The following is a 20,360-nucleotide window of genomic DNA, read 5'->3' as shown; positions in this document are numbered from 1 at the left end:
CAGCATAATGTCCACACTATCTGCTTATATTTACTCTGTTATTTGATTATACTGAGGACAGGGTTACATTTAAAACAGCATACCACATCCACCATCAACTCTCCTTTGCAGTTTGAAAAGTCTGCATTTTTAATAGCTTTTCAGTATGTCCACCATCTCTATGAGGTCTTCCCAAACACTGAACACAGTTATCAACATATTGAATACTGCCAATTTTATTGAAATTAGACGTATTACTTTTACAAAACCTCACACACATACATCAGTCTGCACAAACACTATGCTCTTCTTACAATAATTGCACACCAGTTCAAAATCCTGGCCCTCCCCGTGGCCATGAGCTCTGAAGAGTGACAGAAAGCTTGGTGACAGGGTATATGCAATGGTGGTGGGCCTCTGGTTGAACATTTGGGATATCACCCAGAAATTGAACAGCCGATGATCTGTTGGGTCCAGCTATATTTGCTTCAGCTCTCTAGGGGATAACTAGAGCAAGCGGGTCAAGGCCGATCACCCAGATGTTGAATAAAGACTATGTGACTCCTTCTTTCATTACAGAGCTTAGCATTGTAGTGGTTGATGTGAAATAAAGAAAACACAAATGCAACAGATTGGCAGTGTCATCTCACCTATGACTTACTAAATTCAGACGAGTGACAAACGCGACGGCAGCTTTTCCTTAACTGGTGTCATTTTGTGATTTGCAAAATGTAAATCTCAGTGGAGTGAGATTCAATTTGGGATGAGACACCAGGCTAACCTTTAGTCAACACTCAAAAAGAGTGGCTTTGTTATTTGGTTTCCGTTACCACGGTCACCAACTCTTTTTTATAGCAGCTCTTCAACTGATTTTGTATATTCTACTAAAAACAAAGCTCTGATACGATATACAAGCCTCCCTCTTTAACTGTACAGGGTTATTTCTGGAACTGCTTTTAGAGAAAAAACATATCCATGTGCAAAAAAACATTCTATCTGTGAGGAAGGAATGTGACTTGCAACATCAAGAAAACATGTACTGTACGTACAGCGAGACTGTGCTTTGCTTCTGAACGCAAACAAGGCCCTTCAATCCAAAATGTCCTTCCGTCACATGTTTGCTTAAACATATTATAACTACATGATTTCTTGTGCTGTAATGTCTTTTTAAGGAGAGTGACTTAAATGGCACATTTTACAAAGAAAAACAATGAAATAAATTCACAAAAGAAAAGAGCCGAGTATCTAATGTGTTGAGTGTGAGGCACGCAGCAGTCAATTTTTGTGTCACTCTTAAAATGTGTTTGGTGCAAATAAAGAACCAAAGGGACAGAGATTAATCCAAAACATGTAAACCCTTTATCCTACACCACATATCATCTTCTCTGAAGGAAATCCCAGTGGAAGAATCACTTTTTCACGATGAGTGAAGCCTTTCATCAACCGCTTTCTCCTTCATCATTGTGGGGGGAGGGATCTGTGGCGGGTGGGGGAGGTGTGGGGCGATGCCAGCTTCTCAGAGGAGGTGGAGGGCGGCAGGGCGGACTGCAGGTGCACCGTCTTGTGGAACAGTTTGTTGCTGATCAGCACCACTAGGGAGAAGAGACGCAGCTGGAAGTGGCTGTGTGGAAAACATCAATGTGATCAGTGGATTGGGCATTACAGAAACATATCGCTTTAGAAAATGTGTTTTAAGTTACACTCACTACTGCTTTGTTGGTGTCTTGGCCTCGTTAGCGCTGATGATGAAGAGAGGGAAGAGGATGGAGAACAAGCAGCCACTAGGTGGAAAAGAGAGAACCAAAAACAGTAGCATACAGTGAATACAGGAAGGGAAACTTAGCCTTCAGAAAACACGAGGGGATTTTTCAAGCAAAGATATTTTTGTGTTGACTATATTATTTACTAGTGGATTGTTGTCATGTACATTTTTGTTGTTGTTTTTGTGTGTGTGGAACATTATTGAGGAATACAAATAAAAAGGTGTGATTGGTTGATCTTAGGGCATAGAATAGTCAGTGAGATTGATTAGCATAATAATATGAATCTTCATTTATATAGCATTTTACAAAAAAGGTTAACAAAGTGCTTTAAAGACACAAGTCCGAAAACATACAGCAGAACTACAAATGAGAAAGTTCAATGTAACCACAAAAAAACAAACATAGATAAAGATGGAATCCTAAGAACAAACTCATTTCAAAAAAGCATTAGAAGAAATTCAATTTGAAAGTAACTTCTAGTGCTATCAAAATATTCATATAGAGGGCAAATTCTGTCAAACGTATTTTGGAATGACCAGACTAAAAACAGTTACTTGATTTCACATGATTCACATGACAATGTGTAAAAAACTATCTGTTGGTCAGCTGCAGAATAAACCTAATAACACATTTGCACTTTGATTAAAACATGGCACTAATGATTATTTTTTAATATCAATTAATGTGTTTTCCTGATGAATTAGGAGTGTTACCTGATGATGTATGAGGAGGGCAGGGCTGTCAGCAGAGCCATGGGCAAACCAAAGCCGAAGTAATAGGGCCAGTTCCTCTCAATGTTGGACAGCCGTTGGTGCATCTCAACACCTTAAACAAACAGAAACAGCCTCAGTAAGGTTTGAGTTCTCCATTCAGTCAGGATGATTTGGGTGTAGGATGTAATGTGAGCGTCTCACCATGGTTGAACCAGCGATACTCAAAGCAGTACAGGGAGTAGAGCAGAGACATGTGGAGGAGGCTCACCATCTGTCCAATGGCATCGATCGGGAAGAGGCTAACAATCACACCCTGCAGGAGAATACACGTCACAATCACATCAGAGAATGTGAACATGTTCATCTCATTGGCTTTATCTTAGTGAGAAGAGATTTAGATCGTTGTGATAATTGTTCAAAATGATTGATCATGCTGATATTTTATCACGGTTTGAAAAGCTGATGTCTATTTTGACATTGAAGAGATTGATTAAGCAGTACTCGTGATGAGTTGGTTTGAGAATGGTCCCCAATAGTGTTATACATGCAAGATAAATGGTTAAATGTTATAAATATTTTTTTGTAGGGTCGGTCTTTGTATTGTGTAATATTATGACTGTTTTAAATAAATAAAAATGTAAACAGATACATTAATGTTGATCAAGTTGTTGTGCAAAAAAGTCCTTCAATACTTCAAAAATGAAATCAACTCGATAAGCATGAAGGTATATAGCTTTTTCATAATGATATAACTCTGGGAATCGAGAGTGTAGGAATATATTGTTTGGCCGACATGCTGGATAACTATGGGTCATGAACGGCATCACTTTGTGATTTTGTCCGAAAACTGCTAGCATTTGCAAACTGAGCCAACATTTGGTGAATCTTGGCCTACAGTGACAGATCACAGAAGCAGCTTTCCTGCGAATGCTCCACTCAAACGTCCTGTGACTGAAGAGCATTAGACACTGATGTTCTGGCATAATGCTCTACAGTGGGATTTAGCAGCACTGACATACAGAGAGACAGGGACATTCTTTTAAGGATATCAAGGTATCAGTCTACAAAAAAGTACCTGAATGAGGAAGAGTGCCTGGAGAAGGAGGTTAAAGAGCATGTCTGCAATGATCTTGCTGACGCTGGGGAACGGCTGCGCTTTACAGCCAGACACTTCAAATGCTAGGTCAGCTATATCCTGCAACAGAGAGGAGCACATTCATATCTAGATCTGTGTCAACAAAGCATAGGAACACAGTCATATTCAGATTTCAATTGCTATTGCTTTGTGATGACAATATGACATTATAGGAGCGACAAGTCATCTAATGTGCAATGAGATTATTTCAAAAACAATATTTTAATATGTATTTAATACAATTATTTCCATTTAAAAAGGACTAAGAAAAGTCCTTAAGAGTTTTATGACAACGGGCTTCAAGCAACTAGTCAGAATTTCCTGTTTATTCAAAGGCTTTTGTGTATGCTGTTGTGAGCCTGATGATGTGTCATAACAAAAACCTTGAGGTGATTTCAAGCAGCTGTTGTGTGGCAGCGGCGTCACAGGAGTACAGTTTAATGGTGACTTGTGCTTAACTCACTTCTCAATCAAAGTTTATAGCCTCAATATATTGACCTCGTTGGTGTTTTTTGATAAAGGATCAGTTTGACAAATTGCATATTATGAATGGACTTGCTTAAAAAGTGTAGGACAAGCAGGGCTGGCTTTATAATTCCCAGCCTATTTGTGAAGTCAGCTATATTTAACACCAACTCTATTCCAAAAAACGTTTATAACCCTGACAGTGCAGCGCAGTGATGACACATTTTCTTGTTGGCTGACCTGGAAGTTAGCTTCGCAAAGGGCTCATCGATATAAAAAAAAAAAGCAAAGGGATTGTTCCATTGAACTATAGAATTGGAATAAATAAGATCTGTGGTAAACACACGTTTAAAAAATGTACGTAGTCTCATTTAATCACTTGCATCCGCTGTGTTTATGACACGTAGAAGCTTCAGACATTAACCTGAGGTGTATTTACTGACAAGTTTTTGTCGTGGACCAAAAAGTGAAAATCTCTTAAGCTTGTGTTAACCACAGATCAGGGATCTAACCAAAAACACGTTCAAAAAACAAAAAGATTCCGAGTTGAGGGAACTGGAATTAGTAAAAAGCTAACTCATATCCAGCTTTAGGACTCATTCCTGCACAGCTCTATAACATATGATATATTATGGTACCTTGGGCAGCCATTTAAGACTCTTACTAGGGATGCAACTTCGTGGATATTGATTGCCAGACTGTGTAATGGAATCGATACATTGGTTTTGAAGTGCTTCATGCTCAGCCATCACATGACTACAGCCTAGCAGAGCAGAGCCTGACCTGGAACCAGATGGCGTTGACTATCTTGCTGAGGACGAACAGAGGGAGAACCCAGAGCGCGCTGAAGACGGAGGTCAGGAAGAACTCTAACCAGGACCACACACTTCCATGGAGGGAGGGGTCACCTGTAGCAAAAACAGCTTGTTGACTAACTGGTTCCTCACATAAGAGAACCTGCCCTAGAGTTACATACAAACATAAACGCTGTGTACTTACATACCAATGATTTTTGCTGTGAGAGTCTGCAGCAGGGGGATAAACACCCGGTAGAAGAGAAACAGACTGAGCTGGAGAGAGACAACACATACTATAGTTACTCTCCAACTCATGGTTCTCCTTCAATAGGTACTAAAACAAAGTATTTTCATGTTTTCATCAGCCTTAAAAAATGACATTAAATTAAAATACTAATGTTATATGTCTCATGTGGAACAACTTGTTTCACCTTTTAAATATTCAGTGGTGTGTGACGAGGCTGTGCTGTAACAGCAGGTGAACATATCTTACCCAGAACACTCCTCCATTCCAGGCACAGCACTGGAAAATCCTGCTGGCTACTTTGGGGTCACTGAACAAGAGAGTAAAACAATGTCGAATATTGTATGAATATTTGTTTCATTTAAAAAATGTTTTCCTTACTTAACCAGAAGCACATGGATTTCTGTTTGAACACTTTAGAGCTGCATTTGCATTTGTGCTACAATAAACAACATGTGTCAATAAACATGGTATACTTTTGAATAAGCTTTGTTATGAAATTAAGATCTCTGTTGAATAAATTATCAAACCATCATTTTTTTTTAAAAGTAGCGTTTGGAGAATATTTCTCCTACCTCTTCATCTTAAGTTTTTTTCTCTCTGCTGCTATATAAACTCTTAAGCCTTTATAAAATCCTACTTTCTACTCTACTTTACATTTCTCATCTTTATAGAGTGTGTTTTTGCTAAGAGCACCAGAAAAACAAACCGTGTGATGGCTTAAGGTAAATATGGGTTATTGACCGCTGGAGGTTGTGGGAAAAGTGCATGTCACGTTGCAACTCCCAACATCCAGCTATTTTAGAACTTAAGAGCGGCTAATTAATTTAAGTATTATCGTATTGTATCGTATGGTATCGTAATAAATCCTATAAACAACAATGACTTATCCAGGCACAATAAAATATCCACGAGCATATGTCACTCTGGCTTAGTAACAAAATCAATAGCATGGCAACCAAATGTGCAGCTTTTATATGTCTTACTTGTCGGGTTTGCGCTCCTCGCTCTGGGCCCGTCTCTGTGCCAGGGCCCCACTGGCCCTTCTCCTCCGCTGCTCCTCTCTTTTCTGCTGGATGCGGGCATCCAGCTTGGAGATTGTTCCAATCCCCAATATGGAGTCCTTGATCCCCTAGACAACCAGATGGAAAAAGAATACACAGTCACAGTGGTGTTACACGGTATTTGTTTATAACTGGAAAAATAGCCGTAATGGAGCTTTGCTATACCTCAATTAGTGCCTGTTAAACACAAGAATTACATTGATAATGGTTTTTGAGGGCACATCCCATAACAATATTTAAGACTTGATGGTTCAAAAGGTGTTTTTACTAAAATGCAGTTATCTAAAATGATGTTAATGTCTCACTCTGTGCCACTAAAACAACACTTTGTTTCTTCTGCCAGTTTGAAGGGCAGAAGAAGTAACTGAAGCTCTTTTAGGCTCAGGCTAAATCTGATACAAAAGTTGAAAAACCCAAGAGGCTGCTGCTCCAACACTGAAGTCTCCTGTTATTAATTAAACAAATTAAGACTAAGATAAAGTTTTAACAGAAGCAGCTAATGTAAACTGGATTATTCAGAGTCTCTGGTTGCTCTATTCAACATTACTGTAGTTTAATGTGCATATAAAAAATACAGTGATACAAATAAAAAATGTCATAATTGTGAGTTGAGTTCTAATATAATTTTTGTATTATTTAACTATTTCTTATTTATTCTTATACGCAATTTAATTATATTTATATTGAACATTTTGGGGTTTTATAGGAAGGCTCTAAAAGGTCTGAGACATGATTAATGATAATAAAATATATATCTTTAATTATTTAAAAAATAAACATTACCTTTGGACTCTTTGGGACATACTGACTTTAAAGCTGATTGTACACAATGATAAAGTTCAAGGGAAAAAAACAAGTCCTTGCTCGTCCTGGTGAAAGGCGTACTATAATCTCTGCATGTTCATAGGATATGTCTGACCCTTTTTGTAGACAATGTATGTGACACTTTAGTCTTTATTAAGGTAGCCGTTATTGTATAAATGGATCTTAAAACATGCAAAGGTTGCATTTATTGTGCTGCTCTCCAGTTCTGGATGTGCACCACATGTTTTCTTGACTTAAATGTTTCGAACACCACTTTTAAACCAAAAACATCAATTTTGATCATCTTTTTACATTACATTTGCAAGTGAATACATTTTTTTTTCATGCATCTGTATCCTTGTAAATAAATTAAACCCTTGTGCTTTGTTTCATGGCTTATGTACAGAGTGTGTGTGTGTGTGTGTGTGTGTGTGTGTGTGTGTGTGTGTGTGTGTGTGTGTGTGTGTGTGTGTGTGTGTGTGTGTGTGTGTGTGTGTCTCTTCTGACCGTCGCAACATTGCGGAGGAAGGCCCTGACGCTGTCTGTCATCTCTGGACCAGCTGCAGATCCATCAACTGCAGAAGGAGGGGGGGCTGGTGACTTGGTGGTCAGCTCTCATGGCAGGGACGAGCTCACCCAGTAACCTGCAACATCCCAAAACCAAGACAAAGATTAGGACAATAGTTAGCGGTTGGAACTTTTCTAGGAATGTACAATAACCTTAAAAGAATGTAGATATAACCATCAGAAGACTCACTTTGGTATGCTTGGAAATACAGTTTCTAGATCATGAACATAGTGCATTTGTTTTTAATATTATATAAAGGCAGCTTTGTTTACTTAGTTTCCCGACCAAGGTCAACTTTATCCAACAGCATTAGCAGGATTTAGCATATTCATGCAAACTAATCACTTGTCTTTTTATCAATAGCAACCTTGCATTTCTTATTTTCAGTTTTTCCATGTGCAGACATTACATTTTAACTTTCCATTATTACATAGCTTTTAATTTACTTCAAAGGAAAGTATTACATGAATACACAAAACACATTCTTGTCAATGATAAACAGTGGTATAAAACCTTTTCCCAAATATATTTGAATATGTGTTAGCCTTTTGGTTTTATTACTTTCCTTGAGCCATTATATATATATATATATATATATATCCACATAACTGATGACAGAAAAGTAAGTGTGTAAGATGAAATGTTTTGTGAAATGTATACAATATCGATATCAAGGTATTTGATCAATTATATGGTGATATTGGATTTTCATATCCCCCAGCCCTAGTTTTAATAAAAGCGTGTTCTTTGTTCTGAACATTATAACGTTGTTTTAATACTAAGAATAGTTTTTGTTGCCCTTTAATATTAAATATAAATTAAAAAGAGACAAACAGGATACAAACTAGTTTCCCACTACATAGGGCCTACAGGTTTAATAATTGATGTTATTATTGAAATTAAGAAAGCATAGCTAACATTAATATCTTGTTAACTTCTGTCTTTTGATTTATGCATTATAATCAGAAAAGTCACTTAAATTACTTCTCAAACAGACTTGGTCTTGGTCAATAACACACGTCTCTAACACGGTTAAATTCAACCGTTAATTCAGACAGCGTCTTTCGGTAACATGACTGTACACGTAAGTTAACGTTAGCAATGGCTTCGTGGGTTAACGCTAGCTCATGGGTGATAGCAGGCAGTCAGGGTTAGCTGGCTGTCTCTGGTTTGCTCCAAAGCCATCACGTTTTTTTAAATTAATGAAAACCCTTTGTCATGTAGCTAGTCTGGTGAGCATGATGCCCCTTGTATCATATTCATTGACTTTCGCTTGGTTTAGTGCTCTGCTAGCTCCCCTGTCTGTGTTGCTAGCTAACAGTTACTGTTAACGCTTAACAACTAATGTAACTGTGTGTTTTTTTCCAAGACAACTCCCTAACCAGCGGCTAAAGTCACACCGAGCACACAGCTAACCGCGGCGTATTCCTTACCTCATGCGACCAGCCTGCGGTATTATTAACTTCGGGTATTCTTTCTCTTGCCCCTTAATGTGAAAACATCAACACTAAACATTCACTGCCAGCAGCCAGGGCCGTGCAAATTTGCAAAACATATTGCGCAAGCTCCGACTTCTGAAGGACCATGGGAAGTGTAGTCCTCCTTACTGAAGGATGAAGCCAGATGAAGGGAATATCTCATTTACCTCATTACTGTTTCGAAAAAGGAAATGTTGCATTGAAATAAACACATTTGGAATGTTTGTATCATTATGAGCTATTATATTTAAGCAATAGCTCACGACAGGCCGTGGCAGCCGCGGCGCCAGGATTTCAATTGTGGGTGCCTGGGTGGGCCAATGTAATTTCGGCTGGGCCTGTTCAAATGTTTTCTCGCGATTTTTGTTAATAATCTAATAAAAATAGGCTATGCCTAGAATGACATTCGTGTTTACTGAGAGCATAGTCGATGTGTTTTCCAGTCCCTGGGACCTTTAAACTCCGGGAGTCTTTCTGAAGATGTAATGATTTCCCTTACCCGCTAGATGGCGGTGTTTAGCTGAGTGTGTTTGACTAGTCTGGGCACCAACAGTGTATTTGTGTTATAGAGAAAGGTGTCTTCTATAATAGCAGTGGACAAGGAGAATGTTTCAAATAACGAGACAGCCTAAATCTCTAACACTCTTTATTTACCTTCACTAAAGGAAATGTTTTATATTCTTATAAAATAAAGGGCAGTGTGTGGGGAGCACTGACATTGAGGGCCACACAGGGCTAAAAAAGGATGTAAATAACATTATAGTCAAGATGAAAATGAACATGATACAGCAGTGTGGTCGTTGTACACTTTTCTAAAAATGAACACAGGTAAAACTCTGCAGCATTTAACATCTAATTTATCCCGTGTCTAAAACACAAAATGCACTATATTCTGAGGTGCTTGACTATTATATTTGGCCATTATTAATTAATAAAGAAGTAATTTTCTCCCTGTGTCAACATAGAGGTTAAAAGAGGCAAAAATATCCAGCAGCTTTAAATAAAGCACTTAACATTAGCTGACAAACACACTAGCACATCAATAATCACAACCCAGTAATATAAAATATACAATTCTGAAATGGGCCATTACGCATAACATTTACTTTTGGTACCTGAATTATATTTTGATGCCAATACTTTTGTAGTTCTTCCTGAGTACGATTTTGAAATCAGTACTTTTACTTGTAACAGAATATTTGTTATAGTATTGCTATTTTTACTCAAGTAAAACATCTGAGTACTTCTTCCATCACTGCTTTACCCAATAACTACAGTCTATAGGTAAAACTACAGAAGAAGAAGTCATGTGACATGTGTAACCGGTTAAACTTCCTGTTGTTAATTCACTTCATGGAAACATATTTGGTGAAACGTTAACACATTTTTGCTCAATAATAAACTTAAGGAGGTTTCTATGTCTGTAAGAAATAAACACCAGCAATTGAATTAATATCATGGGGGCAATATCTGTATCCCATCCTTTTTCCTTTACTTTTACCACAAAAATTGTGATCCTATCCTAACATCCTCTCCCAGGGCTTATACAAAAATATTGGAATTGAAAAAACGTATCAGAATGCTTAAATAATTAATTATAAAACATACAATAATGTTTAAAGACAGTATTTAATTGTTTCAGTGCCATTCATTTTTCAGTGTAAATACAACCTTTTTGAATGCAAGTGTAAGAACATCAATGTTTCAAATTTGAGTTCATGTTTTGTTTTCAATACAACTTTTAAATGTTTTAATGGCAGAATTGAAGGTCACTGTCACTGTAAAGGTTGGGGATGTAGAGAGAACAAGGGAAATGTAGGGGTTCACATCCACCTGAGGACAAGCTCACATTCTTCAATAAAACACAAATTATACATCATAGGCTTTTAAGCCTGATTCTGGTTATTTCTCAAATTTTACAAATTGACACCAAACAAATTCAAACACGTTCAACTATAATCATAATTATAATTCTGGCAATGTGTGGAGGGCTTTGAAATAGCCACTTAGACAATTGTATAGAGAGATAAATTGTAATAGTGAAATGATTAATCTCAATCCTCCATAATGTTTGCCTGTATCTATGCAGCACACCCTTTACACGTTCAGAGCCTATGATGGTATGGCCCAAGTTAATATACAAATATATCTGGGTCATTATTAGTAACCCTTGAATATAAATACAGGCACAGCAAAAACATGCCTATAGGAGTGCAACACAAGACCAAAACACCCAAAGGTGCAGATACATGATACAAAAGAGATTCTAACCCTCTGTGTGTCACTGAAACCTGATTGTCATTGTCACACATTAAAGTGAGTGTTTTTCTCACTGTGCTCAAAACTCAGTGCATCTCTATCATGACTGTCCATCTGGTAAGCAGGCAAGGTAGGTCAGAAGATGTCATCATCATTTCTTCCTCATTAGCTCCCAGCAGTCTGAGCCCCCTTCCTCCTCATATCAGTTGGAACACTTAATTTTAAAAGTTGTGTACAGTACCGACACCCTCCGCAGCTCCCCTTGCAGTCCTGCTTTTCCTGTTTCCGGCAAAGCATGGCCTCAGTCCTTTGTCTTGTTATATTAGGAGAAGTCATTATATGCCACCTTGAAAATGCATTCAGGAGAGCTCAGTGTAACAGGTTCTCTGCCATGCTTGGAGCTCCCCCCCTTTGGCACACACCAGCAGGTAGGACTCACTCGTCACCTGTGGCAGGCGAACCTGGAGGACAAAAGAACAGCTTACTTCTTTCAAATTGATTGAAATGAACTCATATAAAAGATTCATTTTGGCCTAAAATATTGTCTTATGCTGATGTATACTGTATTGCATTTACAACACCAAAAGTGAAACCATAATAGTAATGATAATAATTCACAGTAGAGTAGATCCTTTTGGGGTTTTCCCTCTCCTGTAGTGTTCTATAGGTTTTAGTGCATGTAAATGGTCTGCAAAGGCTACAATCCCTGTGTTCCCTCCAGAGGGAGTTTCTCTCCCACACTCAATGATAGATTGCTGTCTGAGTGTTTTGTGTACCCTGTGGAACAGGAGCAGGTGTCGGTGGAGAGGAATCACCAGCGGGTAACGGCAGGCAGGGGGCGCTCTCTCCCTCTGTAACACATGCAAGTCAGACTGGTGAACAGACAGCAGCTTTATAGAAACATAAACAAATATTCTGCTATTGATAAGTGCTTAGTGCTTAGTCAGTCGTATGTCATACAGTACAACCTTCTGTTTGCAAGCCTTACTTACGCAACAGATGCAGAGATTCATCAGAGAATCCAACCGGTTACATGCTGCTTAAAAAGTTTTTGTTTTTCCATGTCAGGCAGAGAAAGAGAACATGAAAGAGGAAAATAGTTAGGCTTACATCCCTTGGTGCATCCACACAGTGGGCAGGCAGAGCAAGAGATGCTGGGCAGAGACTCAGTGCTGTGATTGGAGGAGAGAGAGGAACATCAGAGCCCATGATGTGCGGCGGCGCTGCTGCAGGCATTCAGCCTTTGGGTGCACTGCTGGCCAGCCAGATTTGTAATAACACAAAGAACAAAACAAGAAAACAGTACATCTCTGTGATGATGAAAGGACGACGGTGTGCAGGTTAATGGAGGGACAGAAGTGATGGAGAGAACAGCAGCTGAAGTGAAGAAAGCCTTTTTATCGTCACACATGGAGCGAGGCATGTGATATTTTTCCACATGGCTTTGCAACAACAGGAGTTCTGGTCATTTTTCATGGCACTGTCATCCATTAGCCCAGCAGCAGGAAGACCCTCACCGCTGCCTCTTTAAAAAGCTCATGACACCGTATTGACTTATGGAAAGGGGCTTTCAAGTTCATGCATACCAAGGCTATTCTTAGAGTGGGTATTTATCACCATGTTCTGACTGAGCGCTCCAATATAAGCAGATGCTGCCAGCACTGTGAAGCCGTCTGTTTATTCAGAGTTGCTCATATTGTTTGGAACTCGCTCCACCTCACATTTATGTTGTTCTTAAGAGACTCAGGACTGTAAAGTAGTACTTGAGTCATGTTGATGTCTGTGTGATTAGGTCATGTTACTGAAATACCTGGCATTCTGAAAGCAACAGATTTTTAAATTTGATCTTGACAAAAACGACATGTCTACCTATATATGGCCATGACTTTTAATGTAATTTACAGTTCCAACATCCCCATGTGTAGCTTTACAGTAATACTATGATTCATTGTCATATAATGATTGCAATTTCATGAATGTGTTCTTTGCAGTGTTCAAATCTATTGGTCCCTGTGGTGTCATGGCATGACTGCATACAATATAAAGTGAAACAGAGCGGAACAGAGGATGATGAAGATGATGGTGTGAAGAGGAAGCAGGGCTGTTGATCCCTTGCCTGTCTCCTTGGGGGCTCTCCAGTCCTGCATCTCCCCCTTCAACCTCTCCATTTCTTTCTCCAGCTCACAATATCTCCTCTCTGCCTCCTGTAACCGCCTGGTGGATAAAGAAGGAAGACTGTGAGTTTCATCACATGTTATTATTGTTGTTGTTTTATTTCTCAAGTTGGGTTGGGATGATGTAATGCCTCTGCAATGGATATTTAATTTGAAGGGTAAAATATATATAGTTGACCTATACCTGTACTTTTTCTAGTTTGCGAATGTTTCTAACAGTATTTTTTTCTTACAAGCAGTTGAATAAGTAATTGCTTAAAATAATAAATATATATATGACATAAAAATAGTTTTTCAAGCTGTATGATTCCAGAGTTTCTCCCTGGATGGATACCTGATCCTGAGACCTGCAGCCCAAACACTTTACACCTATTCATCTCTCTACCACTGACATCAAAGTACCCCACAAGGGCACCGTCCACAGTGTATGTGTCAATAGAGCTCACATCTACAGTAAGCTCTGCTTGACAGTTAAGCATGACCAACAGATCTCTGAAACCATCCAGTGCTGGTGTGTTGGATCAGACACTCACTCTTTGTCATTGAATTGTCAATATGGAGTGACGTTGTAGCCAGAAATACTGTGCGGAGATTCCCAAATGATAAGCATTGGATTAATGCAGAAGTCAGTGCTAAATTTAAAGCATGGACCTACACTACACAGAAAATCCAGGGATTTAGAGCTTATAGCCAACCTGGTCTCACCAGAATGCGTGACTCCACTACGACTCCTTAACACCGCAGTGCGTGGTGGAGTCACGCACTCTGCTACATTTACGTGTCGGCACCACGCAAACAACCCCAATGTAAAGTGAATGAGGCTCCTTTGTCGTGGTGCACACACGCATTTCTACAACGTCCAGCAGTGAGCTTTTATTCTATAAAACGTTTTTAAAATCTACTTTATAGCTTGTAGTAACTCACAGGAGGCTTCTTTTATTTTATTTGTATTCATAATAATTTTTATTTTTCGTCAGAATGTATTATGGTGCATTAGTTACGAATTTTTGTTCTCAAAAAACAGTGCATTGTGTGTAATACAACTGTGATTTTTATTAAATTAGTTAGTTTTTAAGGAAGGCCAGAGCTTCAGCTGTGTCAAATAGATTGTTCCCTTTAGTTAACGTTATTTAAAAGATAATTATATTCCTATTTGATCATGTCTCCTTTATTGTATTACGGACGCAGAGAGCAATGTGAGCGTCCATTCCCATTGGATAACGGACAATTTTACACCTGGAAGTAAGTATTCTCCTTACTGTCGATTGATTTTACAGTGATATCTGCACTACTGATCAACTCAAAAACACCAGATTATCCTTGTTAATTACACAACATTGATTGGTTTAAATTGTGTACAATGCTTTTGTAATTTTCCCCTTCGATTCGGAGAAACAAATATTTGTTCAGAGTTTAGGATGGCCGAAGACACTACACTACCCAGAATCCTCAGCTATTGTTCCGCTTTGCCTCAAGCTCTGTGATTGGTTGACCTCCAACTGCATTCCATATGAAAAAAAACGTTTAGTAAAAGATAAAATCATACTTTATTCAGCAGTGCTTGCTTTACTCTTTGAAAGTCATCACATGAATGCATTGTAATAAATGGTTTGGCTGCATTAAATATTACACATCTGTCGTAGTTCTTTATTTATCTACAGAGATCGGGCCTCAGAATAGACCGGAAACTATTCTTTTACCGTTCTGTTTTAATTTCACAATAAAGTTAGTAGTAATAATTTGTTTTGATATTATTGTTTTTTATTAACTACTAGACCGCTGGGTCATGTTAAGACCATCTTTTCTGTGTTGCTGTGGGTTTTTTACATCGCTTTTGTGTTACAAATATCACGTTCTAAGCACATGGTGTAATTCCATAGCTGAGGATTCTGGGTAGTGTAGTGTCTTCTGCCATCCAAAAACTCAGAAAAAATATTTGTTTCTCCGAATCGAAAGGGGAAAATACAAAAGCATTGTACACAATTTAAACCAATCAATGTTGTGTAATTAACAAGGATAATCTGGTGTTTTTGAGTTGATCAGTAGTGCAGATATCACTGTAAAATCAATCGACAGTAAGGAGAATACTTACTTCTGGGTGTAAAATCCTCCGTTATCCAATGGGAATGGACGCTCACATTGCTCTCTGCGTCCGTAATACAATAAAGGGGACATGATCAAATAGGAATATAATTATCTTTTAAATAACGTTAACTAAAGGGAACAATCTATTTGACACAGCTGAAGCTCTGGCCTTCCTTAAAAACTAACTAATTTAATAAAAATCACAGTTGTATTACACACAATGCACTGTTTTTTGAGAACAAAAATTGGTAAATAATGCACCATAATACATTCTGACGAAAAATAAAAATGATTATGAATACAAATAAAATAAAAGAAGCCTCCCGTGAGTTACTACAAGCTATACAGTAGATTTTAAAAACGTTTTATAGAATAAAAGCTCACTGCTGGACGTTGTAGAAATGCGTGTGTGACCCACGACAAAGGAGCCTCATTCACTTTACATTGGGGTTGTTTGCGTGGTGCCGACACATAAATGTAGCAGAGTGCGTGACTCCACCACGCACTGCGGTGTTAAGGAGTCGTGGTGGAGTCACTCTGGTGAGACCAGGTTGCTTATAGCAGTGCTAAGAGACAATACAATGACAAAGAGTTATAGAAATCTAACTACCAGGGCACCAACACATGGTACAAAAGAAGAAAATAACACAGCGATGAGGTATTGTCTACATTACTCCCAGATGAATGATTAACTTAAATTGATTAAACCTGAAAAACCTTCCAGGCTGAGGAGAACCTGTGCCCACTAAATATATCTAAGGCACCTTGACATCACCCCCTCCCTCCCTGACCCAGTGGACGCACTATGGAAAGCAATATTATTAAAGGTCCCATGTCATGCTTTTCTGGTTATTACTAGGGCTGTCAAGTTAACGCGTTAATAACGTGTTAACGCAATCTTTTTTTAACGCCACTAATTATTTTAACGCGATTAACGCATGTGTATTTTTTGTCCTCGGCCGCCCCGTAGTTTCAGAGCACATCGAGTTTAAAATACCATCTACAAGCTGATGCTGACAGCCCCGCTCCTGCCGCCCGCTTGTGGCAGACCACACTTCCACGCTCACCGGCAGGCCCGGACTGGAGGACCGGGAGGGTGTGTGTATGTGTGGCGCGAGCGAGGCACACCTTACGTGTTGTTGTTGTTAGCATCTGGTGCTAGCTAGCTGCGCTAACGGATATAAGGAGCTGTTTCAATGGAAACAGAGGAGCGACATTACGCCGACAACTGCGCCGAGCACTTGACTTTATGCAGGTAGCCAGACAGTGGGACATTGTACGAAAAGTCAGCACACTCAGCACGGATAGTGCGCGCAACATGATTGCAGCGTCCAGGCAGCTCCCGTTCGAGCATATATGCCTTGAGCTGCACATAGCTCCAACGATCCATCACAGTGTCTCCATATTTACACACACACACACACACACACACACACACACACACACACACACACACACACACACACACACACACACACACACACACACACACACACACACACACACACACACACACACACACACACACACACACACACACACACACTTTGTATTGTATTATTGTATGAGAGAGGTTCCAGGTTGAATTGAGGCGAATATTTGTAATGTTCAGAGGTTGTTGTGTTTAATATTCATGAGAGTATTTGTCATTGTTCAAATGATAATAGGAGCAGGAGCTCCAACAAGCCGTTTAGGAGAGTGAATACACATACTTTACAGAGATGCTGTATGAGAAACCAATGTGAGTTTGGAAAATTGCACAATATAAATCTATTTTAGTGTACCTCAGCAATGGAGTTATGATCAGTAGAAATGGCCATGACATGGGACCTTGAAGATGAACCTAATCTTTTTTTATTTAAACTTAACATTATTGCTTTCAACTAACCTAATACAAATATTGTATTATTATTAATGTAATGTAATATTGTTGAGATAATACATTTAATTAGTGTCAATGTTTCGGTTTTTTCAGTGTACTGATTACAAATAATTGGGACTCAACTGCTCCAAGTAGTTTAGTCTATGGATTGGGCAATGAGGGTATTAGTATCAATTGATACCTCTGCAAGTCTTCATGGAGTCCGGATATTTGGTCGGTCTCCTCCACATCCTCCTCCTCATTCTCCTCCTCCTCTTCCTCAGTGGTGGTGTGGGTGGATGCAGTTGGATCTTGCTCTAAAGTGAGTGGAAGCTCCAGCAATGCAGACAGCTCATCTGGCAGATTGTCTGTGAGCTGCCACTGCTGACTCTGCATTCGAACCATGGGTAAACCAAATAAGGCCCAGCACAATGAGGAAAACATACTGAATAATATTTATGATCATATGAAAGTACAGTTATATCAATGCTGCATACACTGTAAGTTAACTGGTGCAACCTGACAACAGACAAAGGGTCCTTCTGAAAGACTTCAGGGGGATGATGTCTCACCAGTTTCTCCGGTGTGTAACGGCTCTCACAGTCCCTGAGACTTGAGTGGTCAATCTGCATCATGATGTCTAGACTGCGGTCGATGGCACCCGTCTGACTATAAAAGAGAGAGCAATTGTAGAATATTCAGGTAACTCCGCAATCAGATTCTTTCTAAAAAGCCGGTTATACTCATTGGATGCACACAAAGCATCAACCATGAAATAAGTTTACCAGGTTGCGGTGTAAGAGTATCCAACAAAAGCCAAGTGCACCCCAATTGGAGCTCTGTCCATTACATCAGACAGCGTCTCCTGCAGGACACAACAGATACAAATAACCAGCTGGTGTTGTTTTGTTAGAAGTTGAACTGAGTCGTGTTTAAGGCAACATTTGTTCGCTAATAAAGCACTTGTTTACAACGTGCCTGAGAAGCGCTCATCCTTAAAATTTCACATTTAACACGGCATTCTCCCTGGGTCCTCAGCTATATACCCATCAAGTGTAAGGTCGACCGGACAACTACTAAAAAATATTTCCAGTAAATCCCCTGTCCCTCATTCTTTGTCTAACTTAAACGGGATTGTCTAAATACACTGGCTTAGTGTACATAACATACTGCTAATAAATATGTCCCATACATCTAAATAGCTTGCTTGAAATCATGCATACACCCAGACGATTGCTTTAGGTCAGACTTTTTTTACCTGAGGTAAAACCTGCATGCTTACCTACAGCTATATACTATTATTACAACCCAGTCTCACGGCATTTCGTGTTATAGTCACGACATTGAATCTATTGATTCGTGTTCACCAACAGGATTTTCCCCTTTTTTCATGTCACACAGAACAATTTTAAAAGCAATGTATTTCTATTAGTGTGTTTCGTGCCTGCAACACGTCTTTTTGTCCGGTCGGGTCTTGGAAGACCGGAAGCTGTGTGGTTCATAAACATTTTCTTACTCAATATCAAGCCACGATTATTGTTTTTATTTTAAATCGTATAATGTCGGACTTTTTTTGCCGTCCGTGAGGAAAATAAATGGGGCTCAGAGCCTCAGAATACTGAAATCAGTATTTTTTAGATCTTTTTTTCCTTGTAATTTGTTATTCTTTTCTAAATAACACACTGTTATTTGCTCAACAATAACACACAATTATGCTTGTTTTTATTTATTTGTTTAACACTAGAACCGCCAGAGATTTTTTATACCTAAAACCGCCACCTGGGTCAAATTGACCCGCTATTAGAATGCATTGATTTTCAAGGTAAAATATTATTTTATTGAACAGTGAGTTTTGATCGCACAGGGATGAAACGTATACCAATATAATCTGTGGACTCTCAGGGCTCGACATTATAAATGGCCCGCTGGCCCGGAAGCTTTATTTAGACACCGCGGCCAGCATAACATACTTTCAACTCGCCCCACAGCTGTTTGCTGCGGAGCGCAGCGCGAGCAGTCTCCCGTGAGCGGGAGCGCACTCCTTCACTACAGACTGTCTCTATCTCTCTCTCTCTCTCTCTCTCTATCTATAACTATCTATCAATATATCTATCCATCTATCTCTCTCTCTCTCTCAATCTATCTCTCAATCTATAAGGAACCGCAGTAGACAAAAGGCGTTGCTATAGCAACACGTCATGTTTATATGAAAAGGGGTGGGGTCAATATGACCCGCTTGGCGGAAATAGGTATAAATGGCAATTTTTGGGGCGATTTCTTCAATCTGACTTCATATTGACCATTTTTAACAACATAGGGTGCTACATAACACACTTTCAGGAAAAGTCACGGACTGGAAGACTTTAATATTTTATTGAAAAAAGTTACACACAAAAGAAAACAGCTCTGGGTCAAATTGACCCGGTTGGCAGTTCTAGTGTTAATTCTATAATATCGGGCTTTTTTGCCGTCCGTCAGGAACTGAATTTCAAAATAAAGTCACCGGAAACAGACGTAGGCGATACACACCCACTGAACTGATTACCCAAGATCCTCAGCTATGGTTGAAGCTCGGTGATTGGATGTTTTAGCCGCAATGCACGTTGGGATATGGTGTTAATGCGATATGAAATAACTATCAACAGATTAGGCTTGTTTGAGACAAGCGAGACCTGCGCAGACCTGCGCAATTGCGATCAACGTCTTGCTAGTGCGTTGCATGATGGTTAGTCATTTTGTCCGACTTGCTCTGGAGGCTCGCCTACATGAGACGTTGAAATCTCGCGGGACAAAGACGCCCGCAGACTTGAGAGCGAGGCGCGGCGAGGCGGCGCAGTTTCTCTCCACGGGCTGCGGAAGCGAAATGCTTGATGGGAAACGACTTGCTGGTATCTCGAGCTGAGCGCTCATTGGTGGTTTTTACCCCGTGCTGGGGATGAAGCTCTCCATTGGCTCGGCAAAAGTTTGTTGT

General features: G+C 39.3%; 2 protein-coding genes across 4 annotated transcripts in view; both read right to left on the bottom strand.

Moving 5' to 3' along the window:
• Positions 1–99: 99 nt before the first annotated feature.
• On the bottom strand, positions 100–9,120 carry ei24 (EI24 autophagy associated transmembrane protein). The gene is made up of 11 exons (XM_034117272.1): positions 8,966–9,120; positions 7,472–7,608; positions 6,083–6,228; positions 5,346–5,406; positions 5,059–5,125; positions 4,839–4,963; positions 3,531–3,650; positions 2,657–2,768; positions 2,456–2,567; positions 1,686–1,760; positions 100–1,600 (listed from the first exon to the last, which is right to left on the bottom strand). Exons 2-11 carry the CDS (start codon positions 7,511–7,513, stop codon positions 1,438–1,440), a joined length of 1,023 nt encoding a protein of 340 aa, XP_033973163.1. The 5' UTR covers positions 7,514–7,608; positions 8,966–9,120; the 3' UTR covers positions 100–1,437.
• A 1,500-nt stretch (positions 9,121–10,620) lies between these two features.
• Positions 10,621–20,360, bottom strand: part of LOC117472180 (myotonin-protein kinase) — a 39,414-nt gene continuing 29,674 nt past the window's right edge. Inside the window, exons 9-15 of one of the 3 annotated variants that reach the window (XM_034117337.1) lie at positions 18,175–18,254; positions 17,962–18,058; positions 17,592–17,779; positions 13,386–13,483; positions 12,380–12,441; positions 12,046–12,120; positions 10,621–11,730 (exon numbers count right to left, since the gene is read on the bottom strand). In XM_034117337.1, coding sequence (XP_033973228.1) covers positions 11,629–11,730; positions 12,046–12,120; positions 12,380–12,441; positions 13,386–13,483; positions 17,592–17,779; positions 17,962–18,058; positions 18,175–18,254 — 702 coding nt within the window. In that variant the 3' untranslated portion in view covers positions 10,621–11,628. Of the gene's footprint in view, positions 11,731–12,045; positions 12,121–12,379; positions 12,442–12,575; positions 13,484–17,591; positions 17,780–17,961; positions 18,059–18,174; positions 18,255–20,360 lie in introns of those variants that run through there. The other 2 variants (XM_034117338.1, XR_004554885.1) reach the window with 2 other exon arrangements.

This window comes from Trematomus bernacchii, unplaced genomic scaffold, assembly GCF_902827165.1.
Source record: "Trematomus bernacchii unplaced genomic scaffold, fTreBer1.1, whole genome shotgun sequence".
Taxonomy (NCBI): domain Eukaryota; kingdom Metazoa; phylum Chordata; class Actinopteri; order Perciformes; family Nototheniidae; genus Trematomus; species Trematomus bernacchii.
This window is presented reverse-complemented; position numbering and strand designations above follow the sequence as displayed.

Bases quoted from the DNA above. Each gene is read 5' to 3' on its own strand.
- ei24 (XM_034117272.1), bottom strand. From the start codon at position 7,513: ATGACAGACAGCGTCAGGGCCTTCCTCCGCAATGTTGCGACG. The intron at 6,229-7,471 runs GTCAGAAGAGAC...CTGGTTGTCTAG, and splicing joins TCCTCCGCAATGTTGCGACG to GGGATCAAGGACTCCATATT. The intron at 5,407-6,082 runs GTAAGACATATA...TCTCTTGTTCAG, and splicing joins GAGGAGCGCAAACCCGACAA to TGACCCCAAAGTAGCCAGCA.